Source organism: Vigna unguiculata, chromosome 2, assembly GCF_004118075.2.
Source record: "Vigna unguiculata cultivar IT97K-499-35 chromosome 2, ASM411807v1, whole genome shotgun sequence".
Taxonomy (NCBI): Eukaryota; Viridiplantae; Streptophyta; class Magnoliopsida; order Fabales; family Fabaceae; genus Vigna; species Vigna unguiculata.
Window position 1 is genome coordinate 25,319,287 of NC_040280.1, and position 24,536 is coordinate 25,343,822.

The 24,536-nt window shown below is 32.0% G+C and overlaps 3 protein-coding genes across 3 annotated transcripts; all 3 read right to left on the reverse strand.

Annotated features, from left to right (window-relative positions):
* Positions 1–312: 312 nt before the first annotated feature.
* LOC114169100 lies at positions 313–3,517 on the reverse strand. Its single transcript, XM_028054126.1, has 3 exons — positions 3,239–3,517; positions 1,655–1,769; positions 313–644 (listed from the first exon to the last, which is right to left on the reverse strand). Exons 1-3 carry the CDS (start codon positions 3,452–3,454, stop codon positions 571–573), a joined length of 405 nt encoding a protein of 134 aa, XP_027909927.1. The 5' UTR covers positions 3,455–3,517; the 3' UTR covers positions 313–570.
* Positions 3,518–4,492: 975 nt separating this feature from the next.
* Positions 4,493–7,715, reverse strand: LOC114173417 (disease resistance protein RPM1-like). The gene has a single exon (XM_028057798.1). It carries the CDS (start codon positions 7,549–7,551, stop codon positions 4,723–4,725), a length of 2,829 nt encoding a protein of 942 aa, XP_027913599.1. The 5' UTR covers positions 7,552–7,715; the 3' UTR covers positions 4,493–4,722.
* Positions 7,716–13,856: 6,141 nt separating this feature from the next.
* On the reverse strand, positions 13,857–18,296 carry LOC114174029 (DEAD-box ATP-dependent RNA helicase 5). The gene is made up of 13 exons (XM_028058765.1): positions 17,690–18,296; positions 17,490–17,614; positions 16,746–16,853; positions 16,530–16,610; positions 16,159–16,237; positions 15,881–15,966; positions 15,746–15,802; positions 15,601–15,668; positions 15,461–15,529; positions 15,252–15,345; positions 14,551–14,715; positions 14,357–14,449; positions 13,857–14,243 (listed from the first exon to the last, which is right to left on the reverse strand). The coding sequence occupies exons 1-13, from the start codon at positions 18,183–18,185 to the stop codon at positions 14,151–14,153; spliced, it is 1,614 nt and encodes a 537-aa protein (XP_027914566.1). The 5' UTR covers positions 18,186–18,296; the 3' UTR covers positions 13,857–14,150.
* Positions 18,297–24,536: the final 6,240 nt, after the last annotated feature.

Genomic DNA, 24,536 nt, shown 5'->3' on the forward strand with positions numbered 1-24,536 from the left:
TCTAAAAGCTGATTCATTTATTAATCAGAAGCAATTAATGTTATTATTGATTAGCAGGAGAATTATTTTCCCTCAACCTTCTAGATCATAACTTAATTATCTTCAGTGAGCACAAAATGACTCCTAAATTTGCTTTACTCTTTTAGGAGAAGTGATCCAATATAACTTCCTTTGTTACATTCCAAAATAACGTTTTATTGATAATTCCATCGGATAAGTGTTGATGTTGTAAAGATGATAATTAACGAATAATTTCCCCATCTTTTTAACTGAGAATAATATTCCATCTTGCTCGGCCAATAGAGAATTTCATTGTTGACTAAACTAAATTGTGATTAGATTAAGTTTCTACCAACATGCTCCAAGATCTTGCTCTTTTTAAGATAATGAAGTAATCGAATTGTCGTGCTGCTCAATTTGCAATATATCTATATAACTGAATTACGAGTTAGACAATACCAAAAGTGATCAATCAGAAAAAGGTTAATCATAGATGACAAGTCTATTTCCTCTTGTAAGTGCCCTTTCCCTTTTTCCGAATCCCATTCTATGTCTCTTCACCCATGGTCTTCAACGAACTTTGCGAACTTTATCTTCCTGTCCTATGCCCAAGGATTTCTGGGCATTTGCAATACCTTCAGGATCTGCAAAATAAACGCAAGGAAACATTAAAGATTAACAAATACCCGTTTCCCAAAATAAACATAATAGCTAATCCAATGAAGATGCAGAAATACTACCAATAACTTTTTCCCATCATAGGTCATACACATTGATATGATCACTCAAATGCCAAATAAAACAGAGAAACTCACATAGTCAATTTAGACAGTAGATAATATATAATGAAAGAGAAATGAAAAAAAAAATGGTTTTAGATTACTGTGCATGCATAAAGTAGTAAAGGTTAGCAACGAGTAACGGACAACTTGAAGGCTTCGCATAAAATGCAAGAGAAAATATTTGAAATAAAACTACGTTTGAAGAAAAACACCAGTAAGATACAATCTAAGACACTATTTTGAACACACTCTACTGTCATTGAAATTTATTGAAAATCACAAAAAGTTTGTATCACTCGTAATTTTGTAATTCCCTATCAAAATATAACCAATAAACGAGAAGGATAGAAGAAATGTATTGAGTGAATTGCTAATAAACAGAAGCCAGAAAACAGTTCTCATTTTTGAATTGATGGAAAGAGGAATAAGGGAAGAATATGCAGTACAATGCTCTTAATTACCATTGCTTTGATTTTTTTCAATGGAAGCATTATGGAAATGGAATCAACTTATTGTTTAATCCCCTTTACCATTTTGTTCACTTTCCAACTAATAGATGGAAACTTTGCTCCATTCCCAACATAAAATAATTTTATTTCATTCTGCCCAATTCCATTTCCATTTCATTCAACTTGGCATCAGATATTCAAACAAAGCCAAGAGCATAAGCTTCATAATCACCATACAACAAATTAGAAAAACGTAAAAATTTCAGATCCTGTGTAAAAAGAGGGGGTAAAACTTCCGAGGATATATATTTGGTCTTACTTGTTTGTTCTAAAAAGAGATTAACAGTGATCCTTATAATAATTGGGACAATTTCGTTCCATATATTCTCAGCTGTGGAAAAAGGAGCTGCAAATCAAACATACCAAAGAATTGGGTGAAAATGCGAGTGAAGAAGCTCAAGTTGCGAGAGACATTGTATGCCATGACAGGAGGAAGAGGTTTCACAACAGTGTCAATGCTAAAAACACGTTGAAGAAACTGCGTTATACAAAAAAAAAACACATCAGTATAAAATTTGAAGCACATCAATGCTAAATCAATACCACAAACAAGGAGGAAATGATAGTAGTGTTTGTTTAGCTATTAGTTCCATCCAGTTAAACTCACATTCATTGTCCATAACACAAAATGTTACTTCTGCATTTCATTCTTTGACATCGGTTTCCAAACATGCTCGAAATCATTTATATAGAATGAGTAATACTATTAATAACATAATATGATAATATATGGAAAAAGAGAAAAGGGTAGCTACGAAGCACTTACAAGACACGGGACACAACACGAATGCCAAAGACACAAAAAAATGTCTTTTAAATTTAACACTTTACATGTCCTACAAGGGTCATGTGTGTATCAATGTTGGATATACGTAACACATGTGAACACACCATTAAATAGGGTGTCCGTGCTTCACAAGTGGGTAGCACTAGCATGTAATATGCACGCATGGTGCATAAGAGTGTAATAGCAAAAGCTTAATTACTAGGAAGGAAGCCCACCTGGATATGCAGCAATTCATAATGATACAGTTAAAGGTCATAACAAGGTCGTCAACCTCAAAAGTTTTCTTAAACTATGAATTTACTCTGTATAAAAATATTAAAATACCTATAACTAGCATAATAGTTCAACATTTTAATCCTGTAATAAAGTAAACAAAATATTAACTGCCTGGTAGTACCAAACTCGTGATTACATCCGAGTTCACCCTGACCTAATCAAAAACCAAATTTCATCCAAGTTAACTCAAAAATGGTCTGTACTCAAACTGGCTCGACTTTATGAGCAAACTCTTCGATCACCATGGGTCAAAGAGCATGATTCTATGTTACTTACCACTTTATTCCACAGACGAAACTCAGACTCTGAAAAGTACATTATGAAAACAATGATCCACATCTTACAAAAAATTTCGCACTAAAATCTGTAACTTGCAGGGCCTAGGGGAAAGTCCCAAGCCAACAAACAATCCTGGGCATTTTATTCAACTAGTTTGACAAAGGAAAAAGAGCACTTATAAGAGTTAAAAATAAAATAAAAAAACTTCTCCATAACCTTAAAATTAGCTTACATAATTAATTTCTCAATCTATCAAGTATCAATTTCTCATAACACCAAAATTTAATTTACATACAGAGACTCTCTCTCAGGAAAAAGTTCTCCAAAAGAAAAAAGAAAACAAATAACAATACACAAGTTAAAAAAATTACAAATAGCTTCTACGCATTGAACAACTCTACTAACTAGTTTTTATGTAAAAGTTTGCTCACACAGTTATAGAAACTAATCTTAACTTATTCAGCAACTTTGCTTAGTTTTCTTACTTAGTTCCTACTCGAATGAGTGTTTGAGGATAAATTTATCCAAACAGACCTACACCTAATTTCGAAATGAAATTCCCCTTACATAGATAGAAGACTGTTGTTAAGAAAAAAAACAAGAACCTGGAAATTGCGCTGGAAACTGTAGCGTAGTTCGGGATCAATTTCGATGGAATCTTCGTCCTGGTGAAGATGGTTGGACTTGGAAGCCGGAACGTGCATGGTCGCAGTGCCATCACCCTGCCTCGTCACTTTCAGCTTTCCCTCTTCGAACACTTCGCTCTCCTCGCCTCGCCACGGTGCCGATGACATCAATTGCTTCTTCCCCTTCTTCGCCATCGCTGAAATTTCAATTCTCCTTATCCCAATTCTCTTCTTTCTCCTTTTATCCTCTTATATTAGGTTATCGTTATCGTTATAACTTATTCGTCTTTTTCTGGGAACTCTTTAGATCAAAATAAAATGGAATAATTGAAATAATTAAAAAATTAACTTCCATTCTAATACAAGTACGTGTATAATTCTCAGGATAAATTATAAATCGTGTACTTTATATAGCTATGATTTTTTTTTTTAAAATAAATGAAATATATTATTACAATTAAATTTTATAATAAATAATTTATATAGTAATACAAAATTATAATAATCAGTTTAAAACTATAAATAAAAAGCATGTGCGCGTATGGAAAAATATGTCTTGAAATTCTCATTTTAAAGGGCTAAATCTTAAAAAATATATAAAAGTAATATAAAAGAAATGACAATTAAAAGGTTAATTTTTAGTTGACAGATTATATTAGCTATTGTTAGACAGAAATTTTACTGTATTGTATTTTATGGTATAATAAAATAATATAATTAGTTTAATGCAAAATAAAAAGTAAAATAGTCTTATTAAAAAATGACATGAAACCCTGCAACATTTAGTGTGCATGTGATAGATTAATGGATCTTTTAAAAGTGGATTCACGAAGTGAGACAACATTATTGAGATACGAGGTTAGATTATATTAAAGATTAATCTTTATCTTAAAACTTTGAAACAATCGACTTAAATTTATATTTCATTCTTTTTAAAAATATAAGTTTGAGTCAAAATCTCATATTGAGTAGAAATGAGAAACTGAAGCACCATATAATAATATGAAAATCCACAAATTTATTGTTTTAAGATTTTTGATTGAAAATGGTATCAATGTTTTATATGTTAGACTGATTTTATTGGTGTTGTATCTTTTCTATGAAACCTACTCTCTAAACTCATCAAGTGATATCAGTGTAAGAATAGCTAATCTTTGTTATCATATTTTGTTTAGAATGTCAGCTTCTTATTTCTTATATCCCTGTTCAGAAATTGCAGATCACAATGAAACATTCAAAAGCTAAAAGTTGAACACTTTATTTTATTCATTAACCTCAGAATACATGTTCAAGAAACAGATAACGCTCCCTGAATTATTCGGTTGAAAGTTTAAGAATTTGCAGCGAAATGACTGCAGAAACAAAAGAAAAGACTGCATTCAGCAGCATATGCAAGCTGAAGTGAAACAAAAACTTGTCATCACTCACATATGCATGTTAAAACAGAAAAAAAGAAATGAGAGTTAAACCTTCCAGAGAGTACAAATTTCAAGACTTCTCATTGCAGTACTGCGACTGAAATCAGTCTCTCGCTCCCCTAAAGTCTCCAATGAGTACACATCCCAACCTCCATCCCTCCAATATGAGGAATAAACTGCTGGAACATGTTGTGCTCTCCAATAATCCTCACCTCCATTTGGATGCAATCTTGTGATCAATTCTTCAGGCATGTCAAAAAACTCAATTGATTTTAGCTTTGTTAGATGTTCAATCCCAAAGGGTACCTGTTTCAGTGAATCACAGCGTTGGATGATGAGTTTTTTCAGACCAGGCATTGCTCCTTCCTCCACAATCATACATTTGAGTTCATCCAAATCATCAAGGCCTAACACCTTCAAACTCGGAAACCCTTTAGCCTTGAAATTCAATGTCTCACCTACATAAACTTGAAGAAACTCGAGATGTCTTAGATTTGGCAGATCCTGAAGATGCACCAGAGGATCCTCTCTTAGCCTGCTCCATTTCAGGAACACTCTCACCAGATTCTTCAGAGAACTTATCCAGTGAGGAAAAATGTCTAAACGGCCACTCAAGTATAACTGTTGGAGATAAGGAGGAGGCTTGAAAATGTTGTGAATGTCAATTATCTCATCATCTTCAATTGCTGTGATGGACAGTGAGCGGAGATTGGTCATCTTCTCAATGGATAAACTCAAAGCAGCACCATCTTGTTGCCTCATCTTTCTGATGCCAAGCCTTCTGAGTTGTGTGAGTTTTCCTAGCTCAACCATCAAAGCCTGGTCTGCTTCTATGAAACATAGCTTTTGCAGAGATTTCATGAGTCCTATAGGGGCAGCCACCTTGAAGCCGTGCCTTGAATGGAAATAAGCATAAGATTCAATCTCATAGCGATACACCAAAAGATGGCGTAATTGTTGCAGCTCCACAATTTCAGCTGGTAGTACAGTGACAAGGGATTGTTTAAGATCTAGTGTCTCCAACTGCTGCAGCTTTTTAATGCTACCTGGAATGCTTTTCACCTTTGTGTTCTTCAAACTCAGATACTTGAGAAGGTAAAGGTTGACAATTTCAGCAGGAAAAACCTCCAATGGTGCATCCTGCAAATCTAGCACCCTGATTAATTTATACCCAGTGGAACATAATCCACGTATAGAAAAATGCTCCAGTGGATCTGATAAGTCAAACATTAGAAGAGACCGGAGTTGGAATGAAGTTCTATTTTGTCGCACATTATCCAATGTGTTTATGATTGACAAGCGTCTAACTTTGTCTGGCCAGATTATGTCTTGATCTTTGGCTATTGTTGCAAAGTTTTGATCTTTTGCCTTCAAATTCACAATCTCCCTTAGAAGATCATGCATGCGGCAAGTCTTCATTCTGCCATCACTGGTTTTTGCAACAACTTGCAGCAGACTTCTGTCCAAGAGCTCCTTGAGGTAACTGTCTGCAACTTCCTCCCTTGTCTTTCCATCTTCTCCATTCACAAAACCTTCAGCAATCCACAACCGAATCAGTCTCATGTGCTCAATGGCATGAAACTCAGGGAAGATGCTTAGGTACAACAAACAGGATTTAAGATAGTAAGGCAACTCATTGAAACTTAGAGAAAGCACTTTCTTCATATCTTCCAGTTTGTCATTGCCTTCAATTTCAGACCCAAAACTTCTGCAAACCATTTGCCACTCTTCAATGTTTGCCCTCCCTCTGGTGGCCAAAGCACCACCAATTGCCACAATTGCCAGTGGCAACCCACCACACATTTTCAAGATCTTTCTGCAAACCTCCTCCAGATGAGGTGGACATGAGTTACCCTGAAATGTTTTCTTGCAGAAAAGATACCAAGCTTCTTCCTCAGGTAAGAATTCAAGGTCAAAATCCTTACCCAGTTCAGCACAAGAATACAAAGCTATATCCTTTTTCCGTGTTGTGATCATCACTCTACTTCCACGGTTGCTATTAGGCAAAGCAAGTTTGACAGAATCCCATACCTTCACATGCCACACATCATCCAGCACAATGAGGTACCTGCTACTCTGAAGCAAGTTCTTGATCAACTCTTTGAGCTCCTCACTTTTCATTTGCCCAACTGCTTCCGGAGCTGGTTTTCCAATGACATTATGCAGCTGCTGAACCAGGTCCTTGAGAAGCTCTTGCAGCTTAAAAGACTGAGAAACGTTAATCCAAGCATGAATCCTGAAACGCTTCTTCACCTTTGGATCATCATAGACCTGTTTTGCCAAGGTGGTTTTTCCCAGCCCTCCCATTCCATAAACTGGAATCACAGCCCTCCCTGGTTCTTCATTGAAGAGCAAATCACAAAGCTGCCTTTTGGGTTTGTCAATACCCACCAGATCAGCTTCTTCCAGCAGAAGCGCATCTCCTTGGCTATCAAGACTTGATGAAAGCCGTTGACTTGACCTCGAGCCTAACCCAGGTAACTCTGGTCGTCCCAGTGATATTACGTTCACTTTGGATTTGATACTCTGCATGTCTAAAGCGATTCTGCGCCGAGCTTTCATGGTTTTAAGGCCGAAAGTAAACCTGTGAAGAGAAGAACCGTTGCCTTGTCCATGTTGATCAACAAGACGAAGGTTGAATTCATCTATGGCATCTTCCATGTCATGAGCAACATCTCTCACTCCTTTGACCCATGCTTTGAGTTCAGGGTCTCTGTCCTCCATGGCATCAGCCACCCTTAAGATGGCTTTGTGACGTTCAAGCTCGTATTTGATGTACTGAACATCTTCACGAACCCCTCTCTGCAGATTCACTTCTTCTTGAAGTAAAGCATTCAGCTTGTCCAGTAAAAACGATACTGAACTATCTGCCATTTTTTTTTTTCTAATCCGAAGAGTTTCTGCAGAACTTTATCATGAGATTTCTGGGTCGAGTTTTTGTGTACAAGAATTTGATCTTGGGATTTATGAATTCCTTTCTGGCTTTGTTGTTGTGCTTATATGGCCATTTTCGAGGTTACGTGTCTTAATAACACTCCGAATGTGTAAAGAAAATGTGCTCTTACTAGAGCCACCATGGAAATGGTCAACTGCTATGATTTGATTGAACGCCTTATGTTTCCGCGTCACAAAACTTCTACGTAAAACCATGTCTTCGATGGAAAAGATGTTATGTTGTATTTTACGAAAACAACCAAAAGAAGAAGACTAGAAAACTTTGGTGAGATTAATGAATCAAGATATTCGCATCAGCTGAAGAATTCTGGAGAATAGTTTAAATATTACGCGTATTGAGCCCTTTGTTTTGAGTCAAAATCTTGCGTGAACATCAATTCAACTATCGTTGTACGGGGTTATTGTGAAATAAGTAGAACAATGAACAAATTTGACTTCTTTAAAATTAAAAATGAAAAGTAGTGATGTATTTGGCTAAATAAATAATATGCCTTCGATAACACTACATGAAAGTTTAGATTAAATAAAAAGAAATATCGCCTTCGAATAAAATCAAAGGAAAACTATGGATTGTATCAAGATTTTTAGAAACATATTTGTAAGGAATTATCTCGAAACAAATTTACTACAAGACCTCTATCACACAAATAGAGAATAATAAGAGTGAAACCTGCAAAATTATACGGTAGAAGGAAATTATTGACGTGGTTCAGTTAAGGGTTAATGAATTTCAATTTGCATTAATGGAAGAATTTACTAAACTCAAATATTACAGTTTCACTGTTCTTCTCTTGGCAAACTCTCACTCACAATACAACACACACTTTTGCATCTGATAAGAAGTAACACCAAAGTGTGATGAAGTTGAAGATTGTTAGCATGAATGTAATCAAAAAGGCTTCCTTCATTCTTTGGACAGAAACTTTGACCTTCTTTCTTACAATGGTAACATCTAGTAGACAATGTATTCCACTATTTTTCATCCTCGACTTTTTCCTCCTTCTACTTCCTCTGTTAGCACTAGTATATGTATACCCCTTGCTACAAGGCCATCATCTCCAACACTAAACGCCTTAAGTTCTAACATTTTGTTCTCTTTTATCATGTACAAGCCCTCAAGCTTAGTGTATAGTCTTATTGCAGTCTTTTCCTTCGAAACTTGTCTCAACACCTTTTCATCAAGGCAAAGAATAATCCCATTGTGAGCATTCTCTAATAGTATTTTCTTGTCCTTCTCCATCATGGATGCATCAAACTTGGTTTCACCTTCCAAAGCATCGAGGAGGCCTTGAAGTAGAAGAGCATGCATCTTCATCTGGCACATTCTGAAATCGTTTAAACTAGTGACTTTCTCAACCTCGTACTTCGTAAAAGTCATGATGATTGCATTTCATGTCCACAACACCAATTCTTTAGGATTATTGTCCACTACACAAATAGAAACGATTATTGTCTAGTTTTATGGTTTCATTGTTATCGTTTATGTCTGTGTATAAAATTACGATACACGATATATTTGGTTAAGAATGATTAGTATGAATAAATTTGCCTAATTTTAGAAAAGAACTTGAATAATCAAAACTGCATCTTTTTCAAACTAAGAAAAGTAGGAATAAGAGTAGTAACAACAATAATTTGCCCCCTTCAATACGAGGTTATTTCTCCTAATTGGAACATGAGAGAAGGCATCCTAGTTTTCATAAAGTAATTTATTAAACTTTACAATGAATCCTGCAACGCTTCTTAATTTTTGGATGATCATAGACCTGTTTTGCCAAGGGGGTTTTTCCCAGCCCTCCCTTTCCATAGATCTGAATCACAGCCCTCTCTGGTTCTTCATTGAAAGGCAAATCACAAAGCTGCTTTTTGGGTTTGTGAATACCCACCAGATCAGCTTCTTCTAGCCGTTGACTTGAAGAACCGTTGCTGCTTTGTCCATGTTGAACAGCAAGGAGACAGTTGAATTCATCTATGGCATCTTCCATGTGATGAGCAACATCTCTCACTTCTCTGACCCATGCTTTGTGTTCAGGGTCTTTGTCCTCCATAGCATCAGCATCCCTTAAAATGGCCTTGTGACGTTCAAGCTCATTTTTTATGTGCTGAACATCATCACAAAACCCGCTCTGCAGATTCACTTCCTCTTGAAGTAAAGCATTCAACTTGTCCAGTAAAAACGATACCGAACTATCTGCCATTTTTTTTCTAATTCCAAGAGTTTCTGCAGAACTTTATCATCAGATTTCTGGGTCGAGTTTTTGTGTATAAGAATAGAAACAGTTTGTAGGACTTGATCTTGGGATTTATGAATTCCTTTCTGGCTTCTTGTTGTGCTTATATGATCATTTTCAAGGTTAAGTGTCTGGATAACTCTCCGAATGTGTACAAGAAAATATGCTCTTACTAGTATAACCACCAAGGAAACGGTCAACTACCGCGTTATTATTTGATTAATAGAAAAAAAAAAAAAGGAATGAAAAGAAGAAATAATAGTAAAAGGAAGGAAGAACTAGAGCTATGAAGTTTTTCTCTTCTTTATTAAAAAAAGGAAGAGTAAGTCATATATATACATACAAAGCTTATCTTACTAATCCAAAAATTGTATGAAAAAAATCAAAAGACTCTGCTATAACTATCTTATCCTATAACTGTCGGTTTTTTTCCCAAACTGGTACAATTTTTTTTCTAATTTCTTAAAATGGTGCAATTTTTTTTTTAATTCCCGACAGAGGTAAGTCGTGAGAAAATGGCACGACTTCATCTTGAAGAAGTCGTGCCAAATTAAGACAAATTTGATTAATTCGAGCTGAAGTCGTCTCAAACTGAGAAGACTTCAATATCTTTCATGAAGTCGTACCAAATAGAGATGACTTTACTTAAATTAATTACGAGAATAATCAAAGTCGTTCTATAATGGGACAATTTCATAACAAGGAAAGTCTTGCCATATTGACACGACTTCAGTATTGAGTTATTGAGAAAGTCTTGCCATAATGGCACGACTTCAATATTAGGATTTTAAGAAAGTCTTACCATATTGGCACGACTTCAATATTGAGTTATTAAGAAAGTCTTGTCATAATGTCACGACTTCAGTATTAGGTTTTTAAGAAAGTCTTGCCTTTATGGCACAGCATTAGTGTTTTGGGTATAAAGGAAGTCTTGCCATAATGGCACGACTTCATAGTTATACGTGAATAAAGAAAAAAAAAAGTTAAATAAAAAAGAGAACAAATTATTGAAGTCGTCTGAATATGACACGACTTTTTCATAACACAGAAGTCTCTCCATGTTGGCACGACTTCTTCATACTGAAATCGCACCACCTGGGCACGACTTACCCTTCGTTGGAATTTAAAAAAAAATGCACCATTTCGATAAATACATAATTAAATTGCACCAGTTTGGGAAAAAAACCATAACTGTCACTACAAACAAAAACTTATATTTCCTGTCAATTTTATTTTGAAATTCTTTTTGTAAAAAATACTTATAAATTTTGTTATGAAAAAAAATTGCAGAAAATTGTTGTCTTTTTTTGAAAAATATTTTGTATAAAACACTTTTCACAATTAATTTTGTAGAAAATATTTGTGAATTTTATAATTTTGTAAGAAATAATTACCCACGAAGGAATTACCTGTCAATTAAAATTCTTCAAAAAAATAGTAGAAAAAAGTCTTCTTCTTTTTTTTGCAAATTTTTTTAACAAATTTATTAAAAAATTTTCATGTAATATGAGAATTTTTAGTAGTGTGTCCAATCTCTATTATCACTATAGTTTATCCCTTGCTTCAAGGCCACCTCTTAACACTAGAGGCCTTAACTTCAAACTTCATGTTCACCTCCTTCAAGCTAAGGGTAGTTTGAACCTCCTTAAGATAGGGGGTCTCTCTTTCATACAAGGTTTCCTTGAAATGATCATGCGTCTAAGGCAATCAACATAACAACAGTAGGATATGATCCCCAAAATCAATGTTCTCCAAATTAAGGATCAACTTGTTGAATTCATCAATTGTTTGTTAATTGTCTTTTTATTGTTCATCTTGTATAGTACAACAGTTGTTTCAGATACAAATGGTTCACTAAGGACTTTGTCATATACAAACACTCAAGCGTAATCTATAGTTCTCTTGTGGTCTTCTCCTTTGAGACTTATCCTAACACCTTATTATTGAGGCAAACCCTTCTCTAACAATGTTTTCTTGTCATTCTCCGTCATGCATGCATCAAGTTTGGATTGAACTTCCAGAAGAACATACATCTTCAACTACTACAATCTGAAATTGTTCAAACCAATGAATTTCATAAACTCATACTTTGCGAAAGTCATGATAATTGAATTTCACACTCACTACACCAATTTGTAAAGAATTGGGTCGATTAAATTCATTATAGAACGTATAACACAGAAACAAAAATGATTACAGTCTACTTTTATGGTTTCTCTGTTGGTGTTTCTCTTTGTGTGGTAGACTCTGTGTAATGAATTTGACTCATCTAATTAATTCCTTATAAGTTATAATATTTTTCATCAGAGGACTAACGGGGTGCTCTATAATCGAAATCAAATTTAACAAGACTAGGTCAAAGATTAAAAAGGATAAACCAAGTTTGGCAAGGTAAGACGATAGAGATAAAGTAAGTTGAAGGTTGAGTATAAGGTACTCCATAATGACCCACTATAAAGAAACTCTATGACCAGCAACATGAAATTGTTGTTATCGTCATTATGAGAAATATGCATTATGGAAGACCTATATATAAGTATGAGATATTTGTTATCTAAGAATAGCTGAAATAATAATGCAGACAAGCAATATTTCAAACTCTCAAATTATTTATGAGATCACAATTATTCGATTTACAAATAATATTCATACGCCTTATTTTAAAAAACACAAGACTTTTTTTTATGCTTTCCTCCTCCACATAAAAATGATCGTTAGAGTCTAAACATTAGAAACTCGCAAGTTATTTCCGTGTTGAATCTCTTGACATATCATTGGTATTCAACTTCCCAAAACGATGCTTTGGACAATGCACAAGAATGATTGCACGTAAGGTTGGCACACATAGTTTAATGGAGAAGTCTAATCTAAGATGCACCACTTTATATTTTAATTTATAGCTTTATCATTAACTAAATAACATTTTTAGAGATTAAATCAAATTTGTATAAACAAAATTACGATATATTTGGTTAAGTGTGATTAGTATGAAGAAATTTGCCTAATTTTAGAAATGAAGAGACTCAACCAAGTTGACAGAAAATAACTTGAATAATCAAAACTTCATATTGTTCAAACTAAGAAAAAGTAGGAATAATAGTAGTAACAACAATAATTTGCCCACTTCAATACGCGGTTATTTCTCCTCATTGGAACATGAGAGAATGCATCCTTTGACTACTAGCCATTGAGTGTTATAAAGAGCATTAACGAAAATAAATTGCTTACAAACAGAAACCCGTAATAATATGCATATTTGAATTCATTGAATATTTCTGCCTTGGTTGTATAAAGGAAGAACACATATTTTCCAAAATCGTGAGTTTCTCTGCACCTTCTCAATGAATAGTTGCTTCATACGCACTGCCAAACTCCTACATTGCGTAGGTAATTGGCTACGTGCGTTCAATTTCTTGGAACGTTGACACGCACGGGGTGAGAAACTTCCAACATAAATGAGAGTTTTGTGGGAAGGGGAAATTAGGAAATAAAAAAAAAAAAAACAATTTTGTTATTTGAATCAATCTTTTCACATCAACTTAAAATTAACTTATATACCACAACTTTTCATAAAGTAATTTATTAATTCATATAAGTCTTCTTCATGCAACATTGCTAGTTGATTAATATTAGTTTCATCCTTATTTTAATTTTAGAATTTAGAATTTGTAGTGAGTTTTATTCCATACAAGTTTTCATCCAATGTTAATACAAATCTGTAAATCTTGTTTAATGAACTCCACTTATACTTGTTCAACTTTGTTTAATTTTATCAAAAGTGAATATGAAAAAAATACGCTGCTCACACTGCTTAACCGCATATAAAAAGCAACCTTAGGTGAAATGGTTAAAAACTCAAGTAAAGATGATCCATGATTTTATACTCACGCCCCAAAGAAACTGAAGCCAATTACTGGGGATAATATATAAAGAATGAACAGCATAGTAAATCGGTGTACCAAGCTCCGATTTAAGACGGTGATGCAACCAAAGGAAATAGTAATAAATTAATTAATCAATTAAAAGTCTAAAATGTCAAACTTTGAAATTTAAAAGACCACCCTAGACAGCTAAAAATATGTGTGAATTTAAAATTATCATCTCGTACTGAGGGAAAAAAAAAACAAAGCTTACAGGCACACACAAGTGCAAGCTACAACAGGAAAAAACTCACTAACCTATTTATAACTAATATTTCATTATTACCTTTTAAAGTAATAAATAACTCGAATAAGAAATGACAGAATTCACATTCCTTCAGCCAAAGATAAACACAAGTCACAGCATTTAGTCTTCATCGTCAGAGTCAAATGTTTTCTTTTGAGACTTTGGAGCACCAACAGGGATTTCCTTGAAGTGCGCCCCGTAAAGCTTGGACTCCTACAATGGATTGCAAAATTATAATTACAATCAACCAAAATCAAATTTTTATCCTACTTTATCATAGAAAAATTCAGAACTGGTGCAACGACAAAAATGGAGAAGAAAATGACCTTTTTCTTTACATGTGTGCCAAATTTCAGGAGGGCATCGGGTACAACTTGCCCTGCTTCCCTCAAAACATTCACCAGCTCCCCAGCAAGTCCCTGAAATATTCCAATTCTTAATTGATACCAGGGTGAAAAAAGCACAAAAAGCAACAAATTGTTAGTTATTATACACCTATAGAATTGTTAGTTAGTGCTACCTTATTCTGCTGTGTGAAGAATGTATGGGCAACACCTTTCTTACCAGCTCGTCCAGTCCGCCCAATTCTATGAACATAATCTTCTGTAGTCAGAGGAAAACTATAGTTTATCACTACTTCAACATCTGGAATATCCAATCCCCGTGCAGCCACATCAGTAGCAACCTGATCATTGAATTATGTCAAATACTTGGATATAAAGCAACAATATTTGAGGGATCACGTCCCGTCCAATAGACATAAAGCTATTTCCGTTACAAGATTTCATATTGTACCACTAAAGGCATTAGCAGGAGCCCTTACAATAATATTGAAGTTCAAAAATAGATTAACCTAAAAATTTCTTTCCTAAACTGAACTGAATATTTTTCGTTGAGGACTAACGGGAAATTAAAAAGTGGGTTTAAATTCAACCACAGTTCAGGAGTGTAAAAATACTAAAACCGGAGCTTTGAAAGGGATAAGAAACAATAAGTTTGTATAAAAACATTTTCCAGAGATAGCAAGTGCAGAAAAACATATTGCTAAAATATAAAGTCAAATTGATGAGAAGAAAACAACCATTCTCATATATAGCCACAGTATCATGGAGAAAACAGTCAAACATTGCTGTGATACGAATTCATAAATTTCATTTAACTTTTGAGTTGTCATGCTGATCTAAATATTATCACTAATAAAAACAGTGTAAAACAAGTTACCATTAAAGGACAGCTTCCCTTTTTGAACAATGAGAGTGCCTTTGTGCGATCATGTTGGGCTTTGTCCCCATGTATCGAAACAACCTTCAAACCCCTGAAGATGGTATTTAACACATCCTAAGTAACTATCATATTTACACCAGCACGCGCTTAGAGCACGCATTAGATATTTTCACAAGGAAATTATTATAAAGTGCGAGGTGACATACCCTTCTTGAAGCATATTTTCAACTCGTTTGGCTTCATTTTTGTACAAAACAAAGACCAATACTCGATTGCTGAGAAAAAATATACAAGACCTTAGCAACACGTAGCAAAACAAAACACGTAAGCAAATTGCAGAATATACCTCTGAGATTTGTGGTACTTTTCCAGTAAAGCAACCAGGCGCCTATCACGAGCACGATCGTCCAAGACCTATGAATGTGAAAAGAATCAATAATAATCAAAAGTACAAATATGTATGAGTAATATAGATTTTATCAAATTCACACCTCAACTATCTGCATGACATCATGATTGGCAGCCAAGTCTTCTGAACCTACAACAACCTGTCACAAGTTTAAGCATTTCTTCTTCCAAAAACTTATATAAAAATAGTTGATATCTTTTGTGAAAAAGATACAGACTTTTACTGGATCGGGATCCATAAACTCCTGAGCCAACTGATGAACTGCCAAAGGCCATGTAGCACTGAACATAACCATTTGACGATCTGCAGACAAGCATTTTTATTGAGACAAAAATAAAGTGGAAAAACTTGAGCAAACAAACTATCTATGTAAGCTTCTTGGAGAATCAGCTGTATAGATCAGTTTTGACAAATAGCCAAATATTAGCCAAGGTATTAAAAGGAATAAATTAATGACCAGTTATAGGGGTAACAGCTGATAACAATGCATCATACCAGAATTTGTCTGACCCAGTATAGAGCGGACTATTTGCTCAAAACCCATGTCAAGCATCCGATCTGCTTCATCAAGTACCTGGAACAATAAATAAATGACAATGTTTGCAAAAGTCTCACTACATGTTGCTTATAAACAAGCATCTACTTCTAGTTCACATATTTAAAGCCAGAGAAAAAGTCAACTAACAAGCAACTTGTATGGTATTATGGTAATTCAAAATGCATTATAAGTAGAACAAAACTGACCTTCCCACCAACGAATATAGTAAAGATAAGATGGGTATAACAACTTGTTTACATAGTATAAAGTGCACTAAAAAGTAAGAGGGAATTAACAACAGAATTCTGCTTGAAAATTTACAGCTTACCACAAAAGATACTTCTTTGAGGCAACAGACACCCATTTCAATTAGATCCTGAATACGACCAGGAGTTCCAATGACAATGTCCTGGGTGGAAAAAGTGGTATTAAAATATCCATATGATGTTAATGAAAAGAGAGCAAAAAATACTGAACATGTAAATGAACAAGCATTTAAATTCAACAGGCATTTGAGTACAAACCATCCAAAGAACCAACTTACAATGCCAGATTTTAGTGAGGAGATTTGTGGGCCTTTGGAGGTTCCACCATACAAACAGATTGATTCAACACCACAAGAACTACCAGCATCACAGATGACATCTGATATCTATAAAACAATTGAAGAAAACTATTAGATATTGTCATTCAGTAAATCAGTAATATTATCCATACTCTTGGATGTCGGAAAAGTAAGATAAAGTCAAAGTACATATTTTATGAGGGAAAAAAAGAAGCATTTTTGGGGAGGGGAGGCTTGGGGTGACTGTAAAACTCACATAACTGTAAGAACTTAAAAATATTATTCTAAAATAAATAGCATCAATCAATTTCAATTTCCTGTTATAGAAATATAGTGTTCAGATGTGTGTAAGTCATAATAGTGTCACGTGACACCAATATTTTAACACATCACACTCCTTTTAATTGATAAATAATTGATAAATATCAGTTGGGTGATGAATTGTCTGTAAGACATGGTTTCTCATGCTCGAGTATACATCTCCCACAATGAGGCAAGTAGCAAGTAGCAACTACATCATTCACACTACAAAGCCCTTTGATTTTAATTTGAAATCCAAGTAAACCTGTCTTTTCAGTAGCTTGAGAGAGATTCAATTTTTCTCATTTCAACGGAAGTAATATAGGACTCTAATTTAAATTTGCAACTGAGAAGTAAAAAACAAACATGAAATGATTGAAGAATGAAGTTTAAATTCAAATTCAATATATTCAAACTTCGTACTTGTTGTGCTAGCTCTCGAGTAGGAGAGAGCACGAGGCAAAGAGGGTTCCGCCCCCTGGAACCTTTACCCTTCCGCTTCCCCAAAACATGCATAATCGCTGGTATCCCGAACGCCAACGTTTTCCCTGAAAGAAAAACCACCAAAATCAGAACCGATTTCAAGTCACGCGAAACACACACATACACAAACAACAATGCACCTGATCCAGTGGCAGCGATTCCAATCAAATCACGGCGGTCCAGTAAGAAAGGCCACGCCCGCGATTGAATTGGAGAAGGCTTCTCGAAACCCTTGCAACACTCCAATACATTCTCCGGCAGCCCAGAATCCGAAAAGCTTTTTACCGCCGCGTACTTCGCATCTCCGGCATTCTTTCCAGTAACCACTACAGACCCGTCCGCCACCGTCTCATCGCGATTAGCGCCGTTGTCGTTGTTCCTATCACCGTTGGTTTCCTCTACACTCTCTTTGGAGTCGTGGTGTTTCTTCTTTTTCTTCTTCTTCGATTCGGTGCCGTTTTGCGGGTCGAGTTCGTCGAGTTTTCGTTTGGGGCTGTTTTCGCTTTCTTGCTGCTTGTCTTTGTTCTTGTTCTTCTTTTTCTTCTTCTTCTTCTTCTCGGAATCGAGCTCGGGGCTGTAGGGTGCTTCTTCGGCGACTGGTTCGCTGACCAAAACGGCGTCGTGTTTCCGACCCATGTTTGGAGATTGTGGAAGTAGTGGGAGAAGGGAAGTTATCAACGCCGCGAAACAGCGAAAACCAGTGCCAAAAATTGCATGAAGTGCAAGCACGGAGATTTATAATTTTTAGGGTTTTGATTATATATCACATATTAAAATAATATATACATGTATATAATTCAGATAAATATAATTACTAATTTAACCTGTTAAAATAAGATAACATAACAAAGTAATAAAAATATACAGTATGTTCGTATAATAAAATTATCATCATCCATAATAAAAGATTAAATTATAAATATGATATAGGTTAAAGCAAGATTTATTTAATGATTTCAAATATTAATTTTATAATATTGATAAAAATCTCAATCGGTAAATTAGATAAAATGGATCGCAAGATCTATTAATCATGTTCATGGTTAACAAAATTAATTTGGATAATAGGATAAATATACATCTATTATATTCATACACAATAAAATATATTAATAAAACACTAAATCGGTAACTAAAATAAAAATATGAAAAAAATATATTTACCGACTAAGATATTAAACGGGTAAGTAAGATAAAAAATATTGCGAAAAATCTATTAGTATTCAGACTCAAAAGAAATGATAAAAATATTAATCTGATCAATACGATAAACGATATATTTTTAATAATCAGAGTAAATAGAATAATATTAAAATTAAATTAAAAAATAATGTAAAAACACCTACAAATATTATACAAAAATTTGGTAATTAAAATAATATAGATAGCTACATATATTACATTCAGATAAGATACAATAAAATAAAATAAAATACCTATCTATAATATGTAGAATCAATAAAATAAATATAATAAAATATTAATGTGACAAAAGGAAAAAAATACACGTAAATATAATATTCAAAATCAATAACAAAATATTAATAAAGATATAATACTGATAAAAAAATATATGCGTAAATAAGTCGAATAAATTATATGATGGTTTATTATTTATATAACCATTAAGATGATGATATTATAAAAAGATTAATCTAGTAAATAAGATTTAATAGATAACAAAATCTATTATCTTGGCTAGTTGTTATAAAATTTATATCTTTTTACCTTTTTACCGTATTAAAATAAATTATTACCTTAATTTTAAAATAAAGAATATCCATTTTATATATCTAATAAAATATTATTCTTATCCTTTATTTATCATATTTCATGGATATACAAAATATCTCATATAAGTCTTTTAAATTTTTTATATATATATCACACACAATGAACCATATTTCACAACTCTCTAACATACAAATTTTGATTTTGAGTGTTCAAAATTAAATCTCGACATCAATCACACAAGTATGACAACTTCAGAATTGGTGAAGAAGACACAGTGCAAAAAGAGACAACGTGATGAAAGTAATGAGTTTGCTCATTCAGTTCCAGTGGAAGAATTAGTTCAGAGAGATAACAAGAGGCAACACACTAAACATGACAAGTCTACTTTGATTCCAATAAAATCACTTCCCATAGACTTGTTGATTAATGTGGTTGCAAGGGTAAGCTCTGAATCTTGCATTGATCATTACAACATGAAAGTATGTTGTAAAGATTTTTTCCATGCTTCAAAAGACAACTACATGTGGCAACAAGTTTCTTTAAAAAATGTCCCATTGAATTTGTGGTTTTGTAAAGAAAGAGTATCAATGTTTGATTCTTTCCTCCAAAGCTCTAAGGAAGGTGGAAATATTGAAGTCTTGTATAGGGAGGGACTGCAAGAAATAGTTAGATATGCGGGAAACATTGAAAAGGGCATTGGAGATTTGAAGATTGCTGCAGAAAAGGGTCACCTAGAAGCAAAATATGTATATGGATTGATTTTATTATGCTCAAAAGATGATGATTTAAGAAAAGAAGGAGTTGAGTATATGCGATTCTTGAGGAATGCCAAGTGTGTTGTAAGTTGCAGAAACAATGTAGTAGCTTTATTGGGCAACATATGGAGAAGACCTTATGAAACATTGGTGCGCAATCCAATCCCTTTATGTTATAATAGGCGATGCAATGGATGGAATATGAAAAAATGTCGTTCTTGGAAAATGGTAGACAATGAAGATGATGAAGATGGTATTAAAAATTCATGTGAAAATTGTAGGTGGGATGTTGAACTCGATTTCTTCTATAATGTTTTGTTTTATCCCGTTTAGTTTTAATTGTCTTTACAATGAATAAAAATTTCAATTTATTAGATGTGTATACTTTTTTTAGATCGTTCTACATTTTATAAACACCTATTTGTAGTATTTACGATTAATATGGAAAAGTATTGATATTATTTTAGTGAATTATCAAAATAATCAAGAGAATGGACATCATAATTTTATTTAATTTATTTTCTTGTAAGTATATTAACTTTTACCGTACAATATTTATTGAAGGGAGCTTTGGCAACGGTTACATTATAACGCCTAATTTCGGTACATAATTTTTGTGTGATTCTTTCATATTAAGTTAATTTTTCAGAAATTAAAGGAGAAAGAATAAAACTAATTAACTTTTTTCTCTTTAACAAGGTGAAATAAATTTTGAATACTGAATTTTAATAAAGTCAACTTGTAATTCACCTCATAGTTTGAATTTTATCCTATTTTTCATGTATTTTTTTCGGTTCTATGTCTTCTACAATAAAATAAATGATTGTGATATACTTTAATTTTAAATTAAGATCATAATTTAACATAAAGATTGAATTGAAAAAAAGTAAAAGTATTGAATACTTAATATTAAAAACTCAATTGGAAATTCCTATCCTAAATTTATCCGGAACTAAACATAATTAAGACAATATTATATCATAAAATTCGAAAGTTCTTACAAATTCTTATTTCACCGCTAATAACATTGCTAATTTTTAATTTTGGTCTCTAAATTATTTTTCTATTATTTACAATGCATTAAAAAAATAGAGATAAACTAATACCCATTTAAAATAATTTTAGATATCACTATTTCACATGTAATTATTTGTTTTCTTTTTTCGTATAAATCTCCTTTAACATATTTTCATTATATATCACACATTAAAATAATATATACATATATATATAATTCAGATAAATATAATTACTAATTTAACCTGTTAAAATAAGATAACATAACAAAGTAATAAAAATATACAGTATGTTAGTATAATAAAATTATCATCATCCATAATAAAAGATTAAATTATAAATATGATATAGGTTAAAGCAAGATTTATTTAATTTCAAATATTAATTTTATAATATTGATAAAAATCTAAATTGGTAAATTAGATAAAATAGATCGCAACATCTATTAATCATGTTCATGGTTAACAAAATTAATTTGGATAATAGGATAAATATACATCTATTATATTCATACTCAATAAAATATATTAATAAAACACTAAATCGGTAAATAAAATAAAAATATGAAAAAAATATATTTACCGACTAAGATATTAAACGGGTAAGTAAGATAAAAAAGATTGCGAAAAATAAATCTATTAGTATTCAGATTCGAAAGAAATGATAAAAATATTAATCTGATCAATACGATAAACGATATATTTTTAATAATTAGAGTAAATAGAATAATATTAAAATTAAATTAAAATATAATGTAAAAACACCTACAAATATTATACAAAAATTTGGTAATTAAAATAATATAGATAGCTACATATATTACATTCAGATAAGATACAATAAAATAAAATAAAATACCTATCTATAATATGTAGAATCAATAAAATAAATATAATAAAATATTAATGTGACAAAAGGAAAAAAATACACGTAAATATAATATTCAAAATCAATAACAAAATATTAATAAAGATATAATACTGATAAAAAAATATATGCGTAAATAAGTCGAATAAATTATATGATGGTTTATTATTTATATAACCATTAAGATGATGATATTATAAAAAGATTAATCTAGTAAATAAGATTTAATAGATAACAAAATCTATTATCTTGGCTAGTGTTATAAAATTTATATCTTTTTACCTTTTTACCGTATTAAAATAAATTATTACCTTAATTTTAAAATAAAGAATATCCATTTTATATATCTAATAAAATATTATTCTTATCCTTTATTTATCATATTTCATGGATATACAAAATATCTCATATAAGCCTTTTAAATTTTTTATATATATATATATCACACACAATGAACCATATTTCACAACTCTCTAACATACAAATTTTGATTTTGAGTGTTCAAAATTAAATCTCGACATCAATCACACAAGTATGACAACTTCAGAATTGGTGAAGAAGACACAGTGCAAAAAGAGACAACGTGATGAAAGTAATGAGTCTGCTCATTCAGTTCCACTGGAAGAATTAGTTCAGAGAGATAACAAGAGGCAACACACTAAACATGACAAGTCTACTTTGATTCCAATAAAATCACTTCCCATAGACTTGTTGATTAATGTGGTTGCAAGGGTAAGTTCTGAATCTTGCATTGATCATTACAACATGAAAGTATGTTGTAAAGATTTTTTCCATGCTTCAAAAGACAACTACATGTGGCAACAAGTTTCTTTAAAAAATGTCCCATTGAATTTGTGGTTTTGTAAAGAAAGAGTATCAATGTTTGATTCTTTCCTCCAAAGCTCTAAGGAAGGTGGAAATATTGAAGTCTTGTATAGGGAGGGACTGCAAGAAATAGTTAGATACGCGGGAAACATTGAAAAGGGCATTGGAGATTTGAAGATTGCTGCAGAAAAGGGTCACCTAGAAGCAAAATATGTATATGGATTGATTTTATTATGCTCAAAAGATGATGATTTAAGAAAAGAAGGAGTTGAGTATATGCGATTCTTGAGGAATGCCAAGTGTGTTGTAAGTTGCAAAAACAATGTAATAGCTTTATTGGGCAACATATGGAGAAGACCTTATGAAACATTGGTGCGCAATCCAATCCCTTTATGTTATAATAGGCGATGCAATGGATGGAATATGAAAAAATGTCGTTCTTGGAAAATGGTAGACAATGAAGATGATGAAGATGGTATTAAAAATTCATGTGAAAATTGTAGGTGGGATGTTGAACTCGATTTCTTCTATAATGTTTTGTTTCATCCCGTTTAGTTTTAATTGTCTTTACAATGAATAAAAATTTCAATTTATTAGATGTGTAATACTTTTTTTAGATCGTTCTTCATTTTATAAATATCTATTTGTAATATTTACGATTAATATGGAAAAGTATTGATATTATTTTAATGAATTATCAAAATAATTTTATTTAATTTACTTTCTTGTAAGTATATTAAATTTTACCATATAAGATTTATGGAAGGGTGCTTTAGCAACGGTTACATTATAATGCCTAATTTTCGTATATAATTTTTGTTTGATTCTTTCCAATTAAGTTAATTTTTCATAAATTAAAGGAGAAAAAATAAAGCTAATTAACTTTTTCTCTTTAACAAGGTGAAATAAATTTTGAATACTGAATTTTAATTAAGTCAACTTGTAATTCACCTCGTATTTTGAACTTTATCATATTTTTCATGTATTTTTTTCGATTCTATGTCTTCTAGAATAAAATAAATGATTGTGATATACTTTAATTTTGAATTAAGATCATAATTTAACATAACGATTGAATTGAAAAAAATTAAAATTATTGAATACTTAATATTTAAAACTCAATTGGAAGTTCCTATCCTAAATTTATCCGGAACTAAACATAGTTAAGAAAATATTATATCATAAAATTCGAAAGTTCTTACAAATTCTTATTTCACTGCTAATAACATTGCTAATTTTTAATTTTGGTCTCTAAACTATTTTTCTATTATTTACAAAGCATTAAAAAAATAGAGATAAACTAATACCCATTTAAAATAATTTTAGATATCACTATTTCACATGTTATTTGTTTTCTTTTTTCGTATAAATCTCCTTTAACATATTTTCATTATATATCACATATTAAAATAATATATACATATATATAATTCAGATAAATATAATTACTAATTTAACCTGTTAAAATAAGATAACATAACAAAGTAATAAAAATATACAGTATGTTAGTGTAATAAAATTATCATCATCCATAATAAAAGATTAAATTATAAATATGATATAGGTTAAAGCAATATTTATTTATTGATTTTAAATATTAATTTTATAATATTGATAAAAATCTAAATCGGTAAATTAGATAAAATAGATCGCAAGATCTATTAATCATGTTCATGGTTAACAAAATTAACTTGGATAATAGGATAAATATAGATCTATTATATTCAGACTCAATAAAATATATTAATAAAACACTAAATCGGTAAATAAAATAAAAATATGAAAAAAT